The sequence below is a fragment of the Pogona vitticeps genome, chromosome 1 (genome assembly GCF_051106095.1).
Source record: "Pogona vitticeps strain Pit_001003342236 chromosome 1, PviZW2.1, whole genome shotgun sequence".
Lineage (NCBI taxonomy): Eukaryota > Metazoa > Chordata > Lepidosauria > Squamata > Agamidae > Pogona > Pogona vitticeps.
Window position 1 is genome coordinate 246599932 of NC_135783.1, and position 25797 is coordinate 246625728.

At 41.6% G+C, this 25797-nt stretch overlaps 1 protein-coding gene and 1 long non-coding RNA gene across 6 annotated transcripts; one reads left to right on the forward strand and one right to left on the reverse strand.

Moving 5' to 3' along the window:
* The first annotated feature begins 1541 nt into the window (after window positions 1-1541).
* LOC110078317 (lectin) lies at window positions 1542-21777 on the forward strand. Of its 5 annotated transcripts, none has more exons than XR_013540700.1 (7): window positions 1542-2517; window positions 4346-4461; window positions 6504-6650; window positions 8112-8226; window positions 10053-10125; window positions 17501-18433; window positions 18642-18833. XR_013540700.1 is itself a non-coding variant. In XM_020792320.3 (6 exons), the coding sequence occupies exons 1-6, from the start codon at window positions 2466-2468 to the stop codon at window positions 18688-18690; spliced, it is 552 nt and encodes a 183-aa protein (XP_020647979.3). In that variant the 5' UTR covers window positions 1542-2465; the 3' UTR covers window positions 18691-21777. The 5 variants fall into 5 exon arrangements, 3 of the variants coding, with proteins under 3 accessions (XP_020647979.3, XP_072841556.2, XP_020647981.3); XR_002300415.3 differs by lacking the exons at window positions 17501-18433; window positions 18642-18833 and adding exons at window positions 11044-11122; window positions 11534-11716; XM_020792320.3 differs by lacking the exon at window positions 17501-18433 and having other exon boundaries at window positions 18642-21777.
* LOC110078368 (uncharacterized) lies at window positions 21357-25789 on the reverse strand. The gene is made up of 2 exons (XR_002300425.3): window positions 22581-25789; window positions 21357-22475 (listed from the first exon to the last, which is right to left on the reverse strand). It is a non-coding gene; the product is annotated as an uncharacterized LOC110078368 (long non-coding RNA).
* Between the last annotated feature and the right edge of the window lie 8 nt (window positions 25790-25797).

Below are 25797 nucleotides of genomic sequence, written 5' to 3' on the forward strand. Positions count from 1 at the left end.
TCAGGTATCCAGGGCCCAAGCCGTTTAGGGCTTTTTATTTCAAAACAAGCACTTTGAATTGGGACCGGGCAGCAACAGGTAGCCAATGTAACTTATACAGAATCGGCTTGATATGTTCCCTGGCGGACGCACCACTCACCAGCCGCGCAGCTCGATTCTGGACCAGTTGCAGTCGCTGGACCGTCTTCAAAGGCAGCCCCACGTAACTGACATGAGACTGTGTAACTGACATGAGACTCCACTCATCCAGGTAGGGCCGTAGCTGGTATAATTTCCGCAGCTGAAGGAAGGTGCCCCTGGCCACTGAGTCCACCTGGGCTTCCAGTGTTAGACTGGGGTCCAGGAGCACCCCCAAGCTGCGGACCCTGTCCCTTAGGGGGAGTGTAACCCCATTCAGGGCAGGGAGATGGCCCTCCAGCCTGTCTGGCTAAGCACCCACTAACAGCACTTCCGTCTTGTCTGGACTGAGTTTCAATTTATTGACCCTCATCCAGTCCATTATCAGGTCCAGACACGAGTTCAGCACAGAAACTGCCTCACCTGGATTGGTGGAAAACGAGAGGTAGAGCTGAGTGTCGTCAGCATATTGCTGACTCCTCAGCCCAAACCTCCTGATGACCTCTCCCAGCAGTTTCATGTAGATGTTGAACAGCATGGGGGACAGTATTGAGCCCTGAGGAACCCCATGACATAACCACCATGGGGCAGAGCAACTGTCCCCCAGCACCACCCTCTGGACATGGTCAGCCAGGAAGGAATGGAACCACCATAAAGCAGTGCCCCCAACTCCCAACCCACCCAGCCTATCCAGAAGGACACCATAGCCGATGGTGTCAAAAGCCGCTGAGAGGTCCAGGAGTATCAACAAGGTCACACTCCCCCTGTCTCTCTCCCGGCAAAGGTCATCGTACAGGGCGACCAAGGCAGTCTCTGTACCAAAACCTGGCCTGAAATCCGATTGAAATGGATCCAGAAAATCCATTTCATCCAGCAGCGCCTGGAGTTGCCCGGCCACAACCCGCTCCAACACTGCCCAAATAAGGGAGGTTTGCCACTGGTCAGTAGTTAACCACCAGCCTTGGGTCCAGGTTAGGCTTTTTAAGGAGTGGTTCAATTGCCACCTCTTTCAAGATGGTAGGGACCACTCCCTCTCTCAAAGAGGCGTTCACGGCCTCCTGGACCCAGGTGCAAACCCCCCTGGTTGATCTTCCAATCAGCCAGGATGGGCAAGGGTCGAGCGGAGTGGTGGTAGAACGGACAGATCCAAGCACCCTGTCCATATCCTCAATGGCAGTTATACTCTGCTGCCAATCCCTCATTTGAAAAGGAGTGGACTAGCAGCTACTTCAGCCATACAACCTGGAGTTTTCCAGCCTTCTGAAAGACCAGAAAGTACTATGGCCTACATTCAGTTGCTAAACCCACAATTAATGACAGAATGATGCCAGCACTTCTGTAAATCCCATTCATTCAATGGATTTACTCTGCTAGGAACTAGAAAAGAGATGTAGGCTTTTGTGTCTGATGATTACATGGCAATTAGTCTCATTTCCAAATCCATCCTGCTGGATTCAGTTGAACTAATTATAAAGGTACTTTATTGCTTTGACATTAATGGCCAGAATCCTCTTGGTGATTTATGCCTGCATAATATGCACAATATAACTAATTGCAGGGAATTGACACTAGCTAACTAATCCCTGGTCACTTTACAAGGTGTCTGACTACAAGACAGGAATGCATCTAGTAACATGATTAGCGCCTCATTACTTAATGATGATTCACTGTGGTGAGTTAAACAATTTAAATTGTGCATGCATAAATCACCAGTGGGATTCTGGCCAATATCTCCATTATATTTTAAGTAAAATAATGTTTAACACCAAACTAACATAACCAATACACTTTACAAATAAAATTAAACATTACCAAGATAGGTTTTGAGAAATATCTCCTAGAATCACCAAAAAGTTAATGTGAGCCTAGGAATTTTGTTTCTCAGCATTATTTAGCTTAATTTTCCTCACTTGTTCCATGTTCCTCATTTAGAAATTCATCTTGAGTTAACATTGCTTGTTAGATTAGCTACTGAGGGTTAAAAGAAAGCCTAATTCTAGATCTTTTTGTCTGGCAAATATTGACCAATATCTACCCTCATCATCTCATAAAATGTACACTAATAAGGAAAAAATCTGTTGAACCTCAGATATGGGTGATAAAAATATATTGCATGATGCTGACTCTAGAAAGCTGTAAATGTTTGCAATCAAATAAGGAAGAAGAACCAGCAGCAAAAAGGGAAATTTACTTAATTTGCATAAAAAGAACTTCTGAATTGCTACAGAGCTGCTGCTGTTGAAATACAGGTGCCCAGAGTCTCTAGACACTAGGAGCTGCTTCAGCTAGAAAGCAGCCTTGGTTTGCATTGTTTACTCCCTTCCATTGTCTTGTTGCTTCTACTAGGAATGGGATCCTGGACATCTCTGTGTGCCCTTCTTTTGATCTTCTCCATTCACGGTAAGTTTAGATGGATTCTGCTGTGAACAATATTTATAGTCTCCCTTTTCAGTAAAATATTGTTCAAAGTGCTTAAAACTAGAAGAAAGTTCACCATATATCATGCAAGCTATTAAACTTGTTGTTGTTTTTCATGTTCTTACCTTTTTGGTATTAGAGAAGGATAGGTTTCTTCTCTTCCCATTGCTAAGGTGATCAATTAGCTCTTTTCCAGATTGAAGAGATGGAAAGTGTGTGGCCCTCTAGATGTTGTGGTATCACAGTCCCATGACATCTAGAGGGCCCAGTGATAAGGTATGATGAGGTATGATGGTCTAGCAATATCTGAAGGGCTGTACATTTCTGTTATTGGCATATAAAACTGCTTCATTAAACTCTGTAGATTTGTAAGATTCTACTTGTAGATTCCTTTTAAGCTGTACAGTGTCCTCCTTATATTGCAGTACTCTTTCGTCCACAACTCTTTTTCCAGGATTGGTGGGTGTTTGGATGTAACATATAGAAAATAACCCCCATTTGTTATTTCCCTGGAACACAGATGCTAAAATGCTAAAAACTATGACACCCAAGGAGACAAAAAGAGTTGAAAGAAACCATGTTTTCTTGGTCATGGCCCCTTCTTGTTAAAATAAACTTTCTACGGAGGTTTGTCAGGCACCATCCTTCTCAATCATTAGGCAATTAATTAAAAACAGAATTATTTTAAAGCTGCCTTTTACTAGTGTTTAACTATTGACATGAGATGTCTAAATTTGTTTTATATTTGTTTAATTCTATTTAAATGTTTTAGATAGTGACAGGGCTTTTCTTGTATTTATTGTATATTGTTTATGTATTGTTTGATTAATAATTATGCCTTGATGGGTTGTGAACCAGAAAGTGTTTACAACTTCATTGTTCCATGAAGTGGAACAATGTTTAGAAAGGAAAGCTAGAGCTTTGAAGTGACTAGTTACAAATAACTAGTTACTTATTATTATATAATTTCCCTAATAATGCAGGTATAACTAACCTGTAGTACAACTTTAACAAAACAATGGATAACTTCACTATATGATGGTGGAGAATTTCCTCTGGTTCAAGTGCTGCCCTCTGCTACTTGAGCTTTGTGGTCTGTGGAAGGTATTGAGGCAACAATGAGATGGGGTGGAAAGAGGCTGGATTTTATTCCAAAGGTGGAGATAGTAACTATTTAAAAGTAGTAACTATTTAAACTACATGAGTATTTCAGTTATTTTTTAAAAATGAGAAGATTAATTGCTCCTTATTATACATCTATATTGGTAACTAGCAACTTCCTGGGACCTTGTAAATGTAACTAATTACTTCCAACAGGGCAAAATCCTTTTCTGCAACTGTGTAGGGGAAATGATGTCACTACTAGCGGATACAGCCAGCCACTAACGACAGAGTCCTTGCTTCAGTTCTGGAATGCACATGATTCATGCACAATGAGATAAAGTTGAAACAATGAGGAATTGAAACAGAGACTCTTTAATTAGCAGTGATCTGACACTGCTGGTAATGTCATTTCCACTATGCTGAATTACAGAAGGGATTTTGGCCATAGTAAGCTTCGAAGCTCCAAAATCTCTGCATAGTGATTACTGGAGTGAATTACATGTTATTTGGCATAACTTTTAAAGAATGAACTGGGTAGAATGCAAGAGTGTTCTCTGATTCGCAGCCTACCACTTCAATATTTGGCAATTCTTGTACTTGGAGGAAATAGGATTGTATAATGATTGAGAAGTGTATATTTACACAGAAATATGTGGCAGCCAGATCCTTCCATTTAACTCTTAACTCCATCTTCCCTTTGCATCAGATACCCGTTCCCAAACATTTCTCTGTTCCAGTGGTTTTTGTGCAACAGGCTGGGTGCAGTATGCGGACTCCTGCTATAAAGCTGTGATGGAACCAAAAAACTGGAATGACGCTGAGGCAAGTGAAGGATGGATGTCAGAGTGGTTAGCAGTGGGGGAAAGGAGGGGCAGAGCAAGCCAATGTCCCTGGCTAGCCCCATTTTTCCAAAACCTAAAGTCCCTTCTGGGTAACACATGTTCAGTGGGTTTTATTGGGCTGTTTTGTGCAGGGAAACATAGGTAACAGGTTTCATAGAAACACAATTGGTACCTTCGATCTGTGTGTGTATGTGCGGGGCAGTCAACAGGACAAATGAAACTGATTACAGTATATGTCACCTGTGCTCTGAGGAAGGGATTCTGATCATGAGCTTCCCTAAAGTTGAGATAGAACTCAGTGTTGCGGTAAGCAGCCATTTGCTGCTAAGAAAAATAGAAAAACATTTAGTTTTCCTTCTCCCACCATCTTATCTGGTAGTAAATAAACTACTTGCACCTGTCACAGTGTTGCATCGTGATGATCCTGCCGACCTACCCTGAAAACCAGTGATGTGGAAAAGTGGTCAGGAAAGGTGGAATGCCATGATGCCACAACGTAGGCAAGCACGACCAGACATTTGGGATGTCAGGGGACAATGGGGCACCTTCTGCCATTGTCAGCAATGGTGGATATACTTTTAACGTCATGTTTCATTAAAGAACACAAGTGCTGTCAGGTCTTCTTTTTAGATATGACACTGGCCAAATGCAGACTCCTGACTAGCAGATATTAGTGTAGTTTTTTTTTCATACAGCCATGTTTAAAATGCTAAGGCTGTCATCAGTTCAAGAAATCCAGTTCTAGCCCTATTCCTATTGTAAGTCAAATACACACTTTAGGAGGGAGAGTGTGTTAGTTCCATCCCCTCATCTTTTCAGAAAGCTGCTCATGTGGACAGCAACTTTCTGAGGAGAAGAGATTCCTGTACGCCTGGAGACTGTCCAGATCATATAGGGGACATTCTTCTCTTCTGAAGTCCCTCTCTGCATATGGAGAACAATGAAAAACGTGACAGGGATGTAGGCTTAGCACACTCCCCTCCTCATGCAGAAACAAACTCCCAACCTCCAATGCCTAAACCTCTGAGCTATCTTTGACTGAGGGAGCTGTTGATTCATAATGATATGTTTAGAAATAAAACATTTTTTTCTGATTATCTCCACACTGTTGTTATCATCAGCACAATCCTCCAAAACCCTCTGCTTATCGAGATTACATTTTCACTCACACTCAGAGAGAGAGAGAGAGAGAGAGAGAGCTGCTTCTTTTCTCCACCCATCATCTTCTACTTTAGTGCCAGTTATTTTTGTTTTGAGTAGCGGTAGCACCCACTCCTGCAGTTCAAAAATAGTGGACTTCCTTCTCAACTGTACAGTGTGTGATATGTATTACTTTACCCATTTCATAGTACTGTATAGTTAAGCCAGATTGTTGCATTTTGGACCTTCTTGTTGTTTCTTGTTGAGCACCCAGAAGCTCTGAATGTCTACACCAAAGTCCTGCCCTAAAAGTACCACCCAAGAGCCTCAGTAGCTAACCATGTTATTTCCTTAACAAGTTGGTCTGTAACTGAGCTGATCAAATGTGATATTTAAAACCACAGATTTACAAATATACTGTAGATTCATAAAGGTCTGTGCCACATCCTTGAATTTTTGAAATAGAAAAATCTGAAATGGAAAAGTGAAATAATAAATGTAAGTCTTTGATGGACACAAACACAGTTGTAATTCAAAGATTGTCATACTTCTTGGTGAAACAGTTAAACTACTTTGACAACAATATTCTTACTTTTTTTTTCTTCTGGTGGTTGGTCAGACCATATCTATGAGCAGTGAAATTATGTCCAGTTTTATACTAATAAAGCATAATAGTATAATGCAAAAAGCAGCAGCAGAAGAAGAATACTCATGGTTTTTTAAAGTGCTTGAAAATAGGCTGGCATCAGGTTTACTGATCAGCAAAATCTGAGTGCAGTATTTCACATGTGAGTGGCTGGGGCTTATATAAATGCTAAGTTGTTGTGAAGAAGACATTGCAGAAGCTACTGAGAAGTAAATTTCACTGTGAATTCTCCTCAGATGGCTTGTCACAGTTATGGCAGGAACTCCCACCTGGCCTCTATCCACAGTGCAGAAGAAAATGACTTCATTTTTCACTTGATGGGCAAACCGCTGGATCACACCAATGGAAAGGCCTATTGGATCGGTGCTCATGACACTTTCAAGGTAAATATAAGGAGCAACTGTTGAAAATAGCTAAAAGGTCAGCTTTAGGGTTGCCAAGTCAACAGCATCTCCGGTCACCAAATGTTTGTGTGCTGATCATCAACCCTAATCTGCACAGATGATGATGATGAGAGATTATGGGAACTTCAGTCCAACAGTATCTGGAGGGCCACACATTGTGTATTCCTACGATATCCTGCTCCTGGGGATGTGGGGGTGAGATTCAAGGAGATTCAAGATTCCGGAGTCTCCACATTCCGCCTTACACCAAATAACCCTGTCAGCTCCCCTTTTTTCCTGCTTCTTTGGTGCTCCAAAATGGCACAAGTGCAATACACATACAATTAACATTGGTGGGAAAGGTGGAGATGGCTATTCAAGCCTTAAAGCTGTCTCACACATCAAAGCCAAGCTTCCTCACCCTCTGGCCCTGTTCATCTTGAGATTTGTCTTGAGAAATGAAGTAGCTTAACCGTCTTCTGAGTCCTCACCAATACATTGAGAATGGGCAAACCTACTTAGCCTAAACTTAAAAAATTGGTCTGGAAATGTCCCAAGATGTACTAACCTCAAGCTTCAGCCTTCTCTCGGGAGGTTAACAAGATCTCTATAGCTGGCTCAGAAAGATAAATGGTCTGAGTAGGAGAAATGCGTCCATCTCAAAATGATAGGGAGAGGCATCACTCCTGCTCAGACCATTATCTGTATGTTTTCTATATGTAAGTGAGGTTTTCTCCTCCCTCCCATCTAGAAATGTGGGATAAGTTTATGCAGCCCAAATTTCCACACAAAATACTTTCACCAATTGTGAATGAGCATAACTGGTTGTCCAAACCAACAGCCAAACCAAAGAACAGACATGCACTTAAATTAGCATTTCCTCAGATTTTCCACAGAGTCTCCCTATTGAAAATGCATTGCCAATGTGTAAATTAAGATACAAATATGCATATCTTACTGGAAATTACTTTTTATTGGAACGTTCTATGCAAGAGTACTTGCTTGCAAAAATATGTCTTTTAGGAACAGTGCTTATGTTAATATGTAGACAAGAAAATGCATATAAATGTCTGTGCAGAGTTCAAAAAAGATATTGAGTTGAGCTGAAATGAATTTAGGTTCAGAAAAATGAGAAACTAAACCGTCAGGTTTATATTTCTGTAGGATGACATATGGTCCTTGTTGCAAATCTGATCTTATCCATGTTTATTCAGACTGATCTTGCTGAATTCAGTGCACCATGCTCCTAATTGTATGGTCACTGGATGACAGCCTTGGGCTAAAAGGTAACATCTGCAAAGCTTCCATACCTGGACTGGAGGTAATGATTGTCTGATCAAGATAGCCAAATGAGCCCTCATTGGCTGACCTAACAGGAGCAGCAAATACAGTTTCCACTCTTTGGAAGACTTGGCAAGGCTTTTTTCCATGTATGGCCACTAATTCTGAACCTTTTCATAGGAGGGATCCTTTGTGTGGACAGATGGTTCAGGATTTGATTTCCAGACATTTCCTCCTAATCAACCTGATGGACTGGCTGGAGAACACTACTTGGGGTCCTGGATCTTGCAAAATGGTGAGAAATTACTCCATACCTCCATACGAACCCCTTCTCTCTTAAAGTTAAATATTGTGTCTGAGTAGATGGGGACTAGGGTTTTTATACAGGGAATGGAAACAGGAATGAGATGGTGGATGAAAAAGCTTTTGGTAGCCCAGTCTGTGCAGACACATCCATGGTTTGGGAACAGAATGATAAGAAGGGAGAAAGAAAGCACGCATGATGGGATTTTTTTCTTATCCTTCCCTCATCAAAATGATTCCCTTTAACATCAGACTGGACTTCTAACTGAGTCCAAAGAGGCCTTTGAGCTCACTTTGGTGACTAACACTAGTGGTTAATAAACCTGAACAGCTTCAGGAGGAGGAGGAGGAAACAAGAGGAATGAAATCATCTCTAAACCACTTCTGGCAGCAACACCAATACCAACCGGAGGCCAAAAGCAAAAGAAAAGAAAAGAAAAGGGGCAAAATTTATGCAATTTGGATGCAGATGATGATCTGAACTCAGGAAACCACTATACAGTACTGTGTAGATGTAGTTCTGGAGAGATGCATGAACATGAACCTGGACCTTAACTTTATTAACCACGAGAGAGCCTTAAATGATGCCCAACATGGCAAACTGATGTGGTTGGCAAGCAAAGGTCTTCATTCAAGAGACATTCATATAATTGACAACCTATAATGGTAATAAACAGTGGAAGTGAGTGGCTGTTGTCCCGGAGGTGAATGTTGACACCTTCAGAGAAGCAGTTGCAGATTCCAGTGACAGTTTCATTGTTAATGGAGAGGTTGTCAAGAACACCCCAATATTCAGACAATACAGTATTACTAGCTGACAGCTGGGATGGTCTGCAAAGATTACTCAGTAAAGTCAATGAAATAAGTAGTCAATATGTTCTAAAAATGAATGCCAAGAAAATCAAGGATGGAATATGTTGACAAATGTAAAAACCCTGGAATATGATTGAATGCATTATGGAGTCCTAATTATACAGTAACAGAACAGAGATGGCAGGAACACTAGATATATGCAATCGGGGTGGGGGGGAGAGAACCATCTGATAACCAATCACCTTTCTATCCTTTGTTCTACATAAATAGAGGCATCTTGTGACCACAGTGCAGATCATGTCTTAAATATAATTGAAATTAATATCATTGAGCAAAGCAATCTAAGCATGGTGTCTGCTAAGCCTGGATTTAAACCAGCAACAGTGATGATAATACTAACCGAGGGATTCTGGGTAATGTGATGGCAAAGTTATTTTTAGCAACCACATTAAAGGAATGAAAACTTCTCCTTTAGCTTGCTATAGTAATGCAACATTTTACTCTTTGCTTAACGCTATGATGGCATATATTTAAGGCAACCTTTTCCAGCCTGCTGTCATCAGGTAGGGTGCTATAACTTTCATACTCTTTTCAATGAATGCTGGCTGAGAATGATGGAAATTGTGTTCCAACACATTTGGAAGCTACTGGGTTGGGGATGGTTAGCTTAATTTATACTAGTATGGTGTTCTGGTGTTGTGCGGTCTGTTAGAACCTCACCTAACAGAGTTCTCTGTGTTTGTGGCTTAACTATCCTTCATGGCCATAGGAAGCTGCTTTGCACAGAGTCAGGCCCTTAGTACACCCAGCCCAGGATTTTCAAAACTGAGCAGTAGCAGCTCTCTGAGGTTTCAGGCAGAAATTCTTCCCAGCCCTATCTGGGGGTGCCAGGGATTGAACCTGGGACATTCTGCTTGCAAAGAGTGTGTGCTGGTCATTGAGCTACTAAAGCACCCTGTGTTCTGGAATCCTCCAATATTCATGCCTTCTCTTTGTCTTTTTCAGGACACGTCACCTGGAATGACTTCGCTCTTTCATGGCACTTCCCTTTTGTTTGCAAATACAACCTGAGAGATAGGTAAAAACTGTATTTACTTTCCTCCAAGTTAGACCTACTATTTCTACTAAGCCACTGAGCTATTTGGAAAGCCTGCATACAAACAGGCAAAGAGCAAACAGGTCCCACATGTAGCTGCTAGATAACGATCTTTCAAGTAAAGATAATTTGTGAAAAAAGCCATCCAGTTTCTGTGGAATTTGATTGGCTCCTTCTCACTATGTTTTAACAAACCTAATAGATGAAGAAAGGGATAGAGTTTTTTAGTTTTGTTGTTATTGCTTCTCTGCTACTTAATTGCTTTAAACGTGACAATAATAATGATGATTATGTGCCATCAAGTCAATTGTAGCCCATATCAAGCCTTCCAGGGTTTTCTAGGTATAAAATACGCACAGGTTCCATACTGGCTGGCTTTTCTCCTGAGAAGCACATCAGGGATTTGAACTCTTAACTTCTGGCTCCACTGCCAGGCATTGCAACTCATGGAGCTATACTCACGGTCTTATTGACTACAGTAATAGCAGAGAAGTTTCTTCCTGCAAGCACTAACCCACTGTAATATATTTCCCTATCCAGCCTCTCCCATTCACCACTGCTAAGCACATTACGTGTCAGACAGCTTCTGACCCCATCAGATGTTGCTGGGCTACCATTCCCATCAGCAAAAGCCAGAGGTGAGGAATGATGGGAGTTGTTTTCCAGCAACATCAGAAGGGTCGCAGATTGTCTACCACTATGTTACAGGAAGTAAAACCAAACACAGTGTACCAGACTCAGGTGCCATGTACTCAAAGACGTAGCTTATGGTTGCAAAGCTTGGCTTTTGGCCTTCTCCCAAACCAGCCAACCAGGACATTCCAATTAGGGGCTGGTTAGATTCATACGAGAACCCTGTGAGACAACAGGGCTCATATGCTGTTCTCCCTCCATCCTTAGGGCCACAAGTCTCCAGTAGAAGTTTGTGCAGGTGCCAGGAAAACTCTCCTTTTACCATTTCTTTTTTCCTTTGAGCCATGTAAGTCTCTGTGAATCTGCAAAAGGAGCAAGAGTGTTATCCTTTAAGTTTGCACTTCTATGCACACTGAAGGATGGCTACACTAGCATCAGTGAATGATCTAGTGTGGGCCACTTGGGAACAGCTGGGCTTGATTAATACAATCAAGCCTGACCTTTCACACCGAAATGGCTCCTGCGAATATTATGAATTGGGTTAATCTGTGAGCTACTTCAGGATATTAACAAATTAATCACTTTCACTGCTCAGCAGAGTATATATGGGGAGACTTTTTTTTTCACTATATATATACTGTATACTATTGCTATTTCCCTGCATCAGTTAACTGATGCAGGGAATCAGCAATAGTATATATATAGTGAAAAAATGTCATATATATTAAACCAATCTTTTCTTTGCTTTCTCTTAAAGGGCTAGCCAAGAAGCTCCCTGCAGCTGAAGCCACTGCCACAGCAGCAGTGAATCTTAAAGCAAAATCTAAGCCTTCTTCCAACAGAAACAAATGAAGTCTCTGTGGAGGAAAGAGAATGACGTGCCCACAGTTATATAGGAAAATAAACACAAAAGTGTAATAAAAACAAGTTTAAATTCCAAGTGTGCTTGAATCATTTCTCTCAAAAAGTTCCAAATTTTCCTAATGATATCTATTCTGTCTAAATTATTAAAATAGTATTAATTTTTAAGGGAAATCTCACAATCTTGAAATTTCTTTCTATTCCACCCACCCCCATTTTGGGGCCAATGCTCTAAATAAAAAGAAAGAAAGAAATCCAGTCATTCTCTCCCTGACATCCTCAGTGCACCCATTCCCTTTCTTGTAAGATATTTCAAGAACTATTATGAGAAAGAGATCTGTGACTTTTCACCTTCTGCTTTCCATCTTTTTCTACTGGCAGGGGTTGAGAAGAACTCAACCTTCAATGGTGAAAATAAGCAAAAACAAAACAAAAAACCCACAGTTTTTTAAACCTCCTCGGCTTTTATCAAAAACGGTGCAATTCAAGACCAACAGAGACTGATGTTTGGCATGCTTCTCTCTGGAGATTTGTATCTCACACACACACTGATGGCATCTGGGCTGATGGTGACTAACTAGGATAAACATCTTGGGGGGTCCAGTGAACTGCTGAAAGAATGTATCCAATATGGAAAGAAGGAAGTCCTGAGCTAGGGATCATTTGGGAAGGAGTAATAACAATAATAAGTACCAATAGTCACATGTATTGATTTATGCCCACCTTTCTTCTAATAAAGTAACACAAAGCATACAATACTTTAAAAAATACATGTATAAAATCACAATAAATTAAGACGTTATCATTAAAATAGGATTAAACCAAAATAATGTTTAATACACCATTAGTTTAAAAAGTTAAAAGACATTTAAAAGACCCAGTTTAAAAAATAATGGTAAAAATATGCTGCATCTACTTCTAAAAATACACTTCTGCAAGGGGGGGGGCAACCTAACCTCAGAGTCATAAGGCAGGGAACTCTATAAACTCAGGAGCACTCAGTAATAATGCCCTCTTTCAGGTTCTCGCCAAATGTGCCTATGATGACGATGAACCTGAAAGAAGGCCCTCTCCAAAAGGAGAGACCAGGAGGGTGGCAGGGATATGTGAAGAGTATAGCCCTTGTGACTGGCTTCAGTCAGCAGTCTGGACGCAGGATTCTTAACGGCCTGATGTTGCTAAACTGTTTCCAAAGGCAGCCCCACATAAAGAATGTTGCAATAATCGAAATAGGATATAAATATGTGATGGGTCATTGTAGTCAAGTCAGACATTTTGAGGAACAGGACAAGCTGGTACATCAGCTTTAACTGAGGAAATTCACTGCAAGAACCTGGATATCCAGGTCCACCTGCAGTTTGTTTGTTTGGTTGGTTAGTTGATATACCACCCCATTAGTGCAATGCACTACTCTTGATGGTTTACAGCAAGCTAAAATGTGCAATCATATAAAAACAAAATAAAATAGTTAATTTGTTTACATAGTTAAACAAGCCATATATGTCTCGCTATATATAAACACACCTGAAACATATTAGGTGCAGTTCTGGTTACAACATCTTGAAAGGATATTGTAGAGCTGTTGTTGTTTAGTCGTTAAGTTGTGTCCCACTCTTCGTGACCCCACGGACCAGAGCACGCCAGACCCTCCTGTCTTCCACTGCCTCCCAAGGTTTGGTCAAATTCATGTTGGTAGCTTCAATCACGCTGTCCAACCGTCTCGTCCTCTGTCGTCCCCTTCTCCTCTTGCCTTCACACTTTCCCAACATCATGGTCTTTTCCAAGGAGTCTTTTCTTCTCATGAGATGGCCAAAGTATTGGAGCCTCAGCTTCAGGATCTGTCCTTCCAGTGACCACTCAGAGTTGATTTCTTTCAAAATGGATAGGTTTGTTCTCCTTGGATTCCAAGGGACTCTCAAAGTCTCCTCTAGTACCACAATTCAAAAGCATCAATTCTTTGGGGGGTCAGCCTTCTTTATGGTCCAGCTCTCACTTCCATACATCACTTCTGGAAAAACCATAGCTTTCACTATGTGGACCTTTTTCGGCAAGGTGATTCTCTGCTTTTTAACATGCTGTCTAGGGAGGCGGAGTTTCATCATGGTGCTGCCAGCAGCCTCCGGAAATAGCCCCTAGGAAAAGCTGGAACTGCCCGGTCTGGGGTCCCTCTAGAATTGGTGGATTGAAGGGGAGACCAGAAGAGGTCTCTCTGAAGCAGTTGGCGAGCCCTAGAAGGAAAATTGGGTTGCAACCTGATATTTCTTCCCTCTGAAAATTCACCCGAGCACAGATCGGAGATGGGAGCCATCTTGGCAGATATCTATTGGAGAGACTGACTTCCTGTGTCTGCTGTTTAGTCTGGACTTTTTCTTGGCTGTGTGGGACTCTGATAATACTGCTACGGTTGTAATTTAAATTGTTGGGCTAAAAGTTGGTCTATATATTATAATATCTGGGTAAGGAGGGGAGGAAGTACCTAGGGGAGGTTTATGATGATGGGTTTGGTTTGTTGATAAAATAGTGGAAACTAAATAGTATTATTTATACAGACCATACTCATTGGAAATACGGAAATGGCCTCCGAAAAATTAAAATATCAACTGTTGGGGACTTTGTTAGATAAAGAATGGCAGGTTACCATGCGAATGATAATAACAGGATTTCAGCAGGTAAATGAGCATCTCAGCGAGATGGAAGATTTGATGGAAGTCATCAGATGTTAAACAACAGTTAAATGAAACTGTATTAACTCCGGAACTGTTTTATTGAGTGTGATGCCAGGAAATATAGATGGGATAAAGAGTTACCCAGTCAGAAAATGTGATGTTAAAATCGGATTACTGTCCTGGATACATCCTTCTCTTCCAAAAACTGGAAGAAAACAGAGCCACAGAAACAAGAGAGGCATACTGAGAAAATATGGCAAGTGACAGAAATGGATACTTTTTCAGGCTTGCTGAACGAAAGAGGGGATGTATTTTACAATTGGTCTTGGTTTCCTGATAGTGTTGGAGTAACTTAGATTTAAACTAAAACATAAATGTAAGTTGATAGCTAGAGGGTAATAAAACAATTTTAAAAAAGTAGAAAGTTTATTTTTTATTCAAAAATGAAGAGATTGGATGCTTGTATAATTCTTCACTTCCACTGTGTACTCATAAGGCATTTGGTTTAGATTATACCTGACTAGCCCAGTGGTTTTTCCTACTCTCTTCAGTTTAAGCTTGAATTTTGCTACAAGAAGCTGATTATCAGAGCCACAATCAGCTCCAGGCCTTGTTTTTGCTGACTGTGTAGAGCTTCTCCATCTTTGGCTGCAGAGAATATAATCAATCTGATCTTGGTATTGCCCATCTGGTGATATCCATGTGTAGAGTCGGCTCTTGTGTTGTTGGAAAAGAGTGTTTGTGATGATCAGCTTGTTCTCTTGACAAAACTCTATTAGCCTTTGCCCTGCTTCGTTTTGAACTCCAAGGCCAAATGTACCTGTTGTTCCTTTTATCTCTTGATTCCCTACTTTAGCATTCCAGTCTCCTATAATTAGAAGAACATCTTTCTTCGGTGTCAGTTCTAGAAGGTGTTGTAAGTCTTCATAGAATTGGTCAGTTTCAGCCTCTTCAGCATCGGTGCTTGGTGCATAAACTTGGATTACTGTGATGTTGAAAGGTCTGCCTTGGATTCGCATTGAATGTTGACTGTTTCCTGAGCAGCATATCTGTAACTATAAGATTGTTTGGTTAATCATCTATTCTTTACATAAGGTATGAAAATTTGAGATAAAAGTGCCCAACACTACTATCACAGAAGGTCATAATTATCTGATCTAACTGCACACTCTTCTCATAGGCTATGGTAGCTCAAGTACATTGCAGATGCCCTAGACCTAGAATAAGAACAAAAATAATTCCAATAGTACCCTTTTATATGCCATAGGCAACTCAATTAACATTATGTAGTCTATCCAGATAATAATATAACCCAGAGTAACGCCAAAACACAATCTCTTTCCTTCTTGCCATTTATGTGGAACCATTCAGAAGCTTGCTGGCCAGATTCTTCCATGGCTGTAAGTGAATACAGTAAAGTCATACATTCTTAAGATGCAGCTCTTAGTCACTGGTCACATCAAATGGCTTTCAAAGGGAATGCTGTGCCCTGGAGGCCTTGTCTTGAGCTGGCTGCATATCAGGGACATGCCACCTGCTGCTCTCAGTTCATTTTAGTATCTCCACTGGTAAGTCGGTCTCACCAGACGCCATCCTTCTTACTGCTTCCATATTCCAAGGCCATTACAAAAATATGACCAGGCAGGAAGGAACCAATGAAACTCTTTGAGTGTGAGAGAGTGTGCGTGTGTGCGTGCGTGCACACAATTGCAGTTTTATATCACAACATTTATTTCAACGAACAACTCCTGCTTCCTGTAGTCAAAAGAAAAGGTTCTTTTTCTGTCCCTCTAAAGGTCCTGTGTTATATTTTCCTAAGCCTTATATCACAGCTTATTTGCCAGACACTATACTTCCCCTCAATCAAAGTAAATATAGACTTTGGCAGCTCTGGTAGAACCTTGCAGGCTTGAGAAAAATATCTAGTTTCCTATAATTCCTGCCCCCCAAATTAAAACAAAAAAGTATTCTGCCTCTAGGTCAGACTTTGGCCAGTTATGTTAGATGTCACATAAGACATATAAAGGGATACCCTCATCTACATACTTGCACCTACCAACCCACTGAAACATGGAGGATCCCCCGAAATAGAGTGGTGTGACACCTCCTTCAATACACCCTGGCATTGTGCAGCTTACCCAGGGCCACACAGGCTGGCTCTACTTTTAGGAGGCACAACGGGGAATTGAACTCCCAACCTCTGGCTCCACAGCCACATTCCTAAACCACTGAGGGCTTCAACCAGCTGCAGTCAGAACATCCTTACAATTCAAAATCAGTTAGAGATTTATGCTTAGCATTACCTTCCCTGAAAAAAGGGCTTTCTATTAATAAGGAAACAACAGTGCAGTCCTAACTCAAAGATTTACTGACTTTAGGAGGTTAGGATTATGCACAAACCCATTCTGCCAGCAGAACCACTTCCAGAGAATTGTTTTGCTGATTAAGATCAGCCACCAGAAAAATAAAATGAATCAATAAAAATGTAAAAAAAAGGAGGGGCATGAGGAAGAAAGTGACTTCTCCCAAATCCAAACCTGCATAGCCTCAGGGACTCAGCCCCAACACATGCGCAAATTAGACCAGGACAATGATAGTCTCAAGATATTTCCCATATGCATAGATTGGGGAAGGTTAGGATTCAGCTGCCCTCTTGGTAATATCAATCAGACTGGATTGCACTCCTGGAACTCAACTAATCAATCAGCACTTTCCCACCATATGCACAGATCTTGTGCTTCAGAAAAGCATACTTCCACGGTCACTGCGAGGAAACAGAAGCCCCCATGTTGAATTTGGTTTCTAGACAAGGGTTTCCTGGCGGATCATGGCCCACATTCATCCAGAGAAGTGCACGGTACTCAGGTAGCGAAAGATCTTAAGCTGCCCCTCTGCTCCTTTGTTGTAGTATGTTTTATTTTCACACTTCATACTCATCATTAGATAACTATAGCTGCCTCTTCTGGAGGAAGTGGCCACAAGAGCTGGCCTTGAAATCTGAAAGTCTTGGTGACAACTGGAAAGACCACACTTTTGAATGTATGCTGTACTAGCCAAGAACACAGGCCAGAAGCTCACACTTCAAATCTGCTAAACATACATGCTCAGATCTGTAAAGAGATGTGAGGGAAAGAGGGACTACAAAGCCAACTTCTGTCTAGTTGTTTTGTTTTGCTGTTTCCTTCTTCCAAATCCAGTTTCTATCCAGATAATACAGAAGATCAGCCTGGGTGTTAACATGATCAGGAGAGGACATTCTCTTGGTCCCACCACCTTGACAGGTGTGTCTGATGGGGATGCAGGAGGGAGCCTTCTCTGTTGCTGCTCCCAGGCTTTGGAACTCCCTCCCACAGGAGGCCAAATGGGCCCCATCTTTGCTGTCCTTCCGCAAGCAGGCAAAGACCTTTCTCTTCAGGCAAGGCTTCCCTCAGTAACCAGCTACCTGTGTGTGATTTTTAGATAGATTTTTTTATGCATTACTGCTTTGACTGGACTGTTGTTTACTACTTGCTTTTCATTTTTGTGTTCTCCATTTCTCAGAGTGACATTTTTAAATTGTCATATACTTATTGATCTTTGCCTTAATATTGCCTATTAATTGATGTAAGATGCCTCTTTACTCATTGTTCATAATTTTTAAATACAGTATAATCATTTAATGATGTTAAACACCTTTGTATACTTACAGTTTTCAACTTTAAATATTGTCTTTCATTGTTGTAAGTCATCTTGGATCCTTTTCAAGGAGTAAGGCAGAGTATAAATAAATAAATAAATAAATAAATAAATAAATAAATAAATAAATAAATAAATAAATAAATGTGAACATATCTAGACAAGCTCTGAATAGTGAACTTCAATATGTGCATTCGACTTGCCATTACTTTTTCCTTCCTCCAGTGCAGACTGTGCATTTGTTCATTATGATGATGAAATATTACTGTTTTCCCACTAATGTGCATTTTGCCCTGAAAGCTTGTTTCAATACCCTCTGCCTCCCTCTAGCGACCAAGAAAGAAATAACCTGCCAGCTTCTGTAGTGTGTAGCTCACACATTCCTAACCTGTGGTCTGTGGACCCCCAGGGGCTCTGAAGTCCTCACAGGGGATCTGTGAAAGCTTGAAGAAATGGTATGATCTTTTTCAGTTAAAATAGAAAGAAAGAACTAATGAAAGAAAGCAAGAAAGAAAAGCAAACGTAGAACAAAATCTTAATTTCCTTTGCTTGTTTGTGTAAAACTTGGCTTTTCTAACCTACTGTCCCTAATAAAAGCAAACAAAAGTGAAAATCAGTTATGGAAATTGATAGCAAACAACTGTTTGATATTTCTGCACACAGTGATAACATGCGAGTAAGTGATGCTGAGTGGCTGAGAGACAGCAAGTGACCTTTTCTTGCTACTGCGCAGACAGAAGCCTTGGGAAGAAAGAGTCGGAGTCAGTCAGTGTCAGTGAGTGCTCAGACCAACTTCATGTTCGTGTTTCTTCTTTGATTTCTGCTAATAAAACTGCTCGGTTATTCTTGGGTAAAGTGACTTTTTGATATTATTGCTGTGAATTTTGTAACAATACATTTTGGCTGAGCCTCACAATGGATCGCTGGCTGAATTTGAAATATAAAAGAACTGATAATGTTGATGAGGGTCCAATCTCTTCAAAGCAAAATGAAGCTTCTTCCAGTCATTTTAAAAAGTGTCACAGTTATAGCAAGCAGTATCTATCAATATGAAATTTCATGATAAATTTTAAATAAATACGTATTTGATGCGCTTTAGGGTTTTAAATCTTGAGTTAAGTCTTGGGGGTCTGCAACAACAAAAGATATTTAAAGGACGTTCATGGTAAAGAAAAGGTTAAGACCTGCTGGTGTAGATGATACACTGGGCAGATCCACAGCACCAACCAGATAGCAGCTAGACCTGAGAAAAGGGCTGCCATGTGTTAATGGGTGAGGTATGATAAAATTAATTTTGAAGCCTCTCCTTACCTTATCTTTCCCTGTAAAGGACATTTGCAGCTTAATAACCTGCCATAAATGTTGTTTGAAAGCATTTTAAAGGAATTCTTTTAAAGGCATTCTTTCCCGCACAATAATTTGCGTTATGGTTATTGTTCTAATGGTTTTATTGATGAGTGGGGTAGTGTTTTTGGTTTTGTTTTGCTTTTTAGTTGCACATGTGGGAGGGGCAAAAAAAGCAGTATGGAAATGGGATGCAGATAAAGAGGAGAAGGAAGAAAAATAAAATGGCCGCTGTTGAGGCACCAATTCTTACATTCCCAGGAGCACTTCCTTGTTTTATGCCTGGAACATGAGAAGCCACCCAGTCTTCAGATATATCTAACCCAGTGTTTTTAACAGTGACTCTCGGCAGCCATAGCATTTCATGTTTTGGGGCAGGATCCTTTCCTAGACCTGTCTGGAGAAGCTGAGCGTTAAATTTGCAAACGTCTACACACAAAGAAAGTGCTCTGGCACTGAGCAGTGGTATGTAAAGAGACCTTAAAGCATCATTGAAAAGCTGCTTTTGTAAATGACTCAAAAACATTACCCACTCTCACATCCAAAAGATCGGGAAAGTGCTGAAAGTGCAATTTAAGTGTTGCATGACCATTGCCCTCCCCCAAAAGAACTAGCTCCAAGGAGCTAGATTATTTGCAGCTAGCTAGTTTCCAGCTGTGTAAGTATCTTATTTGTTTGATCCTTTTTAGTATTTGTATACTCACTGTTGTTGGCTTTAAATACTGTCTTTTAATTCTGTGAGCCTTCTTGGGTCTTTTTTAGTGAGAAAGGTGGGGTAAAATATTTTAAATGAAATCAGACGGACAGAAAGAGAGAGAGAGAGCAAGTGAGAAAGTATCTTCCTATCTTGTCACGTAGATCAAGTTCAGAGTATCATAAAGATGGAAGAGCTTATCTCTGTTTTTCTATGGCCCCATCACACCCTGACCCCCCAACTGTACTTTTTAGTTCCCCCATCTGTCTTCCCTACATCCCACCCATTTCTTACTGTAGTTAGTTACTTCCTGTGCAACAGCAAAGACAGGATAATGTCATGTCATTGTACCATGGGATAGATTGTGCGCTGTGCCTTCTGCAGCCATCATTTGTAGTATTCTTTTCAACAATGGTTTTCCAGTTTAAAAACATAGAAATTCCCTTGTCTTGTGATTGCATCCCTAACCAAAAAAAAAAAAAAAGTTTTTTCTGTGCTAGTCTCTCAGAAAAAGTATGATAGCAGCAAGATTCCTAAACAGGGGCTTATTTCTTCCACTCATAAACTCACAGTTCTCCAACCTCCTTCTCTGCGTCTATCCATAAGGGAGCCCCAGTGATTTCAGATGGTCAAGCTGAGTGAGTATGTAGGGCATTTTAGTTAAATGCTTTAATTGCACTGATTTTATCTGAAACAAATATGTTCTTCCTGAGAGGCTATATTTGCCTGCTTTCTGCAGTGTAGAATCTCTGCAACCCGTGGCAAATTTTGGTCTCTGCCTCCTGTGCCTCAAGGAGCTGGTCCTTAACTCTAGAAGCCCTTTTTTATCCCTTCCTCCCCTCAAATATATCAACAACTAAAAATTATTCCCAGCTACAAAGACAATTGAGTAACTCAATTCCATCCCCAGAACCTCTTCCTCCATTCCCAGAAAAGAATAAAAAATGAGGAATCCGGGGTTGGAGGAGAGGGCTGGAGGACCATTTCCCTGCAGAGCAAGGAGAGACTTCTCTGCTCTCACAGAACAGCTCCCCAAAGACAAAGGAACAAAGGAAGAAAGTTGGTGGGTGTGAATCAACCTCTTTTCTTCCTCCACCCCAAGCCCAAGAAACAAGCAAACAAACAAACAGGAGGAAGTGGGGAGAAAGAGAAAGAGGGTAAGACTGAGATAGTGAGATTTAGGTTCAGTCCTTCAAGGCTTTGACTTGTAGGCAAATATGCTTAAATCCAAGAGTCATACAGACATGCAAAACAATAAGCCTAAAATACTTAAAAATCCATAAAAACTGAACTTAAGATTTGAACAAATACTTGTCAGAAAATACATCTTAGTTGTAAGCTTAAAGCTATGCAAAATCCAGACAAGAATTTTAATCATGCTTGAATCAAAAATGCAAAAACATTAAAACACAGGAGCTTATAACCTATTAAGGTAGAAAATACATCTCTATAGCACTTCAGAGTTCTTAGGAAAATAATAATAAAAAATCATAAAAATCAAAAAAGCCTTATAACATTCAGTAACAGGCATTAAAAAGTATTTAAACTTTTTAAAAGTAGAAATATACAAAATTAAAAGCATTACTTAGCTCTAAGCATATTAATATAGAGAAAAATATTTTCTCTAAAAAAAGAAAAGCTCACTCAGCCTTCCCAGCCAAAGGAGGAAACTTCATAATCTGATGCAGTGGAATCTCTTTGCCATGTGCAGTCCTTATGCTAGGCATAAGTCCCATTCTCTGTCTCACTCCATGAGAACAATGCGTGTCACCTTTTCACTCCCTTTGAGATATTTCCCCTTTTTCAAGCAAGTGTTTTTAGTAGATCTTCTCATAAACATGATAGAAACCTGTTTTTATACCTTTTGAGGTTACACTTAGACAAAAAAACTACTTAAAATAACATTCTTTGTTTCCTTCTTTTACACTGTTTTGTAAAAGCTTCTTCTGTGCAATAGATGGTTATTCTCATTTGTTCAACAGATTTTTCCACATCTCTTTTGGTGGTATTTCTTTGTTAATTATAGGTATGTATAACCTAAAGCAACAACATAAAAAGTATTTCCATTTTTTTTCTGTTCTTGTCTCTGTTCACATTTTGTTTACTTTTTCTATTGTGAACACTGTCATGAAACTCAATGGATGAGCTGCTGCCATCATATCTTCAGTTCTTTGTGCACTGAAAACAAACTGGCCATGTTTTGGTTTCATAATATAAACTTGTATCTCCAGGTGTGGGTTTTTAGTAATGCTTTCACTCTTAATACTCTTCTCTGAGGCACTTTTAAAAAGGCCTTTTCAAATTTTGAAGCAACATCTTTGCACCCCACTCAGATTTCTTATAGTTTTCCTTCCATATTTTTCTATCAAAATCCGTAACTGACATGTTGGGTCTATCAGCTGACTCCAGGGAGTCCATGGATGCAGACAGGGAGCACCTTATGCAGCTGGAGGACGATCCTGAAGGGAATGAAGAGAGACAGAGAGCTCACATTGACAGCCACAGATGATCCAGCTGGCCATGCCCCCCCCCCCCGGTGATCCCTATAACCTTGTGGGACTTACTTGGAGATCTGCACTCCCCAACTGCAGTGGGGACAACCACAGCAGCTGGGGACGGCTCTGATGTGTTGTGCCTTTGACAAGGTGGATCTTCCTCTGGAAGCATAGCAGCGTCCAGTCAGTGTCTGGCAAGGACAGAGGAGGGACAGGCATGAAACTCAGGCAAGGCCCAAAGTCCGAGCTGAAAGCCAAAGGGATCCACCTTCTAATCTTATGGTCATGGAAAGCCTCAGGAAACTTTGAGGCTCTTTTGCTCTTTGCCACATGCTGTTTTCATAGAAGGTGACAAATCACCTCCCACCACTAGCCAAGGGTTAGCAGTTCCCTTGGAAACGAAAGCATACATCAAGCCCTCCTCTTGTTTTCTCAGTTTTATAGAGCAGCCATTCTCAAACTTTGGTTTTTTTTTATTTTTATTTTTATTTTATTTTTTTGGCCAAGGCCATAAATACAATATGAAATTTAGGCCAAATCAGGATTGTATTAGTTGCATAATGAACCTTATAAGGCACTGTGTGAAGAATTATTTCCAGCCTGTGGCCCCCTTCAAATGTGCCATGTCCTACATTGAGAATGGCTGTTTTAGAGGACTCCTCACAGTTGCACCTGTTCATGACCAAACCACAAGCAATCAGCTGCTGAGACCTCCTACTCACATTTTCATTCCTACTCCAACATTGTAGCAAGAGAAATGAAGAATTTCTGGCCGCCTCCCACAGCGCCACTCAGGAGGCCAGTCACAAGGAAGGATGCGTCACAGGGCCTGGAGCAACCTGGCAGGCGGGGGGGGGCTGTTGCAGCTGAAGGGGCACCGTTTAGCATGGATGGCTTTCAAGTGCTTCTGATTCGGGCTTGAATGAGGGATAGCTTTCAATAAGAAAACACTACTTCTATTTGCCAACCAAGGGGCTAAGATTTCCTCTATTGAGAAATAAAATGTCAGAAAACAGAAGAGTTGCTTTGTGGTTCCTCATGCCTAAGATAACCACACAAGTGCCCAAATTGGTATTGGGGTAGAATGCCCCATCCCAAGAACTTCTGTCTTCATTTAAAATGAAAACCAAGCTCCTAGCCCACATTGGAAATACTATAAAGGCAATGATGGACCTACACTTTTGGGGCCCTGAAACTTGAACTGTTGTGGGGGCCCTTTCAAAACCTGCAAAGAAGTCTGGAGAACCCTTGTTATCGCCTTCAATTGGGTTGTTCCATGACAGATCACCATTTTTTTAATGTGAACTAAAGTCACTTCTGGGACTCATCTGGGATTAGGGGCCCTGAAGCATAGGCTTCAATAGTTTCCTAGTACAGTAGATCCACCTCCATGTAAAGACTTTGGGGTGGGTGAACCATGACTGGTTTCCTTCTGAGGGGAGGCTGATTGGGCAAACTGCAGGGGAACCGGCGCTTGCCAGCACTGCTGCCCCCCCCCCAGTGACGTCAGTAGGGTACCCTGTAGCCAAACTGTGAACACCTCCGAAGCATGGGAAATATATCCGTTTTGGAGTACACACTCAATGGTATATAGGTTTTACTGCACAATGAAAAGCGGAACAAATATAGTAGTAGCCTCTCAGCGGGTTGGGTTTACAGCAGCGATAGTATGGAGGGGGGGGGGACAAAAGAATTCTTATCGGACTTGCAAGCCATCTGAAGGGGGGTCTGAAAGATCCAGATTCACATGCTGCTGGTGGGACTTAGTTTGACTTGCAAATACTATATTATTGTATTCCTTTGAAGTTCAGGAAATCTGTGGCTTCCAGGTCTATTCAACTGGAATACTAATTGCAGCGAAATTTCACTTGGAATAGGAAAGAGAGAGAGAAAGAAAGGGGGGGGGGAGGAAGTCAGGCTGCGGGACCCCACCTTCCGGTGTCATCTGACCATTTCCCCACCCCAGCACATTCCCTTCCTCTCTGGGTCAGGCTGTCTTCCTAGGTATGGTGAGTGTCCTCAGGATCCTTTCCTCCTGGTGGTTCAGGGCTTTCAGAACACACGAAAGATTGGAAAGAGGGCCTACCTAACCGGAGTAGCAATCCTCCTGCACCAACCTTGACCTTTCTATCTATCAAAAGCTAATCATGGGAAACCTGAACTGTTGACTCTCATTCCAAAGCCTTTTCGGTATTTGCAGGAAGCCTTCAGGTGAGCCTTGGGAGAGGCGACCCGTTCCAAGCAAGGAGGAGGGAATGCTTGCCTCGGCCTGCTCCCTGGGCATGTTGTAGCCCCTCCTCGGCATGTTGTAGCCACTTCTAGCATTTCTAGATATGCTCCAGAAATTCATGTCCAGGAGGCAGAACCAGAAGGAAACAGATTGCGGCCACATCCTCTCGCCCACTTCAGCATCTCTGCCCATTCGGGTCCTTCTCTGGTGGCAGGTTTACGCTCTAAACATTTCCCACAGCAAAAGCCCTCTTTGCCTGGGGGCCAAGCTCTGGCGGAATGCCCTCTCCCCTCTGGAGGAGCCCTTCGCCCTCCTCCTTCTCATCCTTCCATCAAGAGGCGAAAAGCATCTTTTTCACGCCGCCATTTCCCGACGTCTTTGCTGTCCTTCGGCAAGCAGGCGAAGACTTTTCTCCTCAGGCAGGCTCCCAGGACATGAGGTACGGAGTGCGGGTGGTACATTTCCCTGCACGTCAAAGGCTCTTAAGCCCACGCCTGAAAAATGCAGATACTGTACAAACTTCCCACGCAAAGCCCCGAGGGTGGATCCACGCACGGCCTCGCTCCTTCTGCATTCCACATTAGAGCTTGGAGTGGATCCAAACAAAAAAGCAGCAAAAACTGCTAAGGCGTTTGCCTTTTCCTGGGTGCTTGTCAGCCACACGTAGACGCATTTAGAGGAAGCTCTTTCACGAGGAGACTCAGCTCAACTTGGTACGATTTATTGGCGAACATTGGGGTTCATTCGTGGTGCTCTTTGTTTCCGTCCGTCTTCCAAAAGGTTCGCTCTTCGTCGTCCTGGAACCGCCAACCTCGGGATCGCTCGGTTTCCTCGGAAGCGCAAATGACTGCGCCACCGGCTCCGGCCGGGAGGGGCTCCTTCTGGCCCTTCAAACGGCGCTCTCCTTTGCGATCCTAGCCCAAGTTTGAAATACCTGCCAGAAAGAAAAGTGCCCTCCCCCCCCCCAAAAAAAAAACCCGGTCAGTAAAACGCAGCTACTTTGGAAAGAAGCTCTCCGCCTTTCCGCATTTGGGAACTCTAGGGGTGGGAATTGTA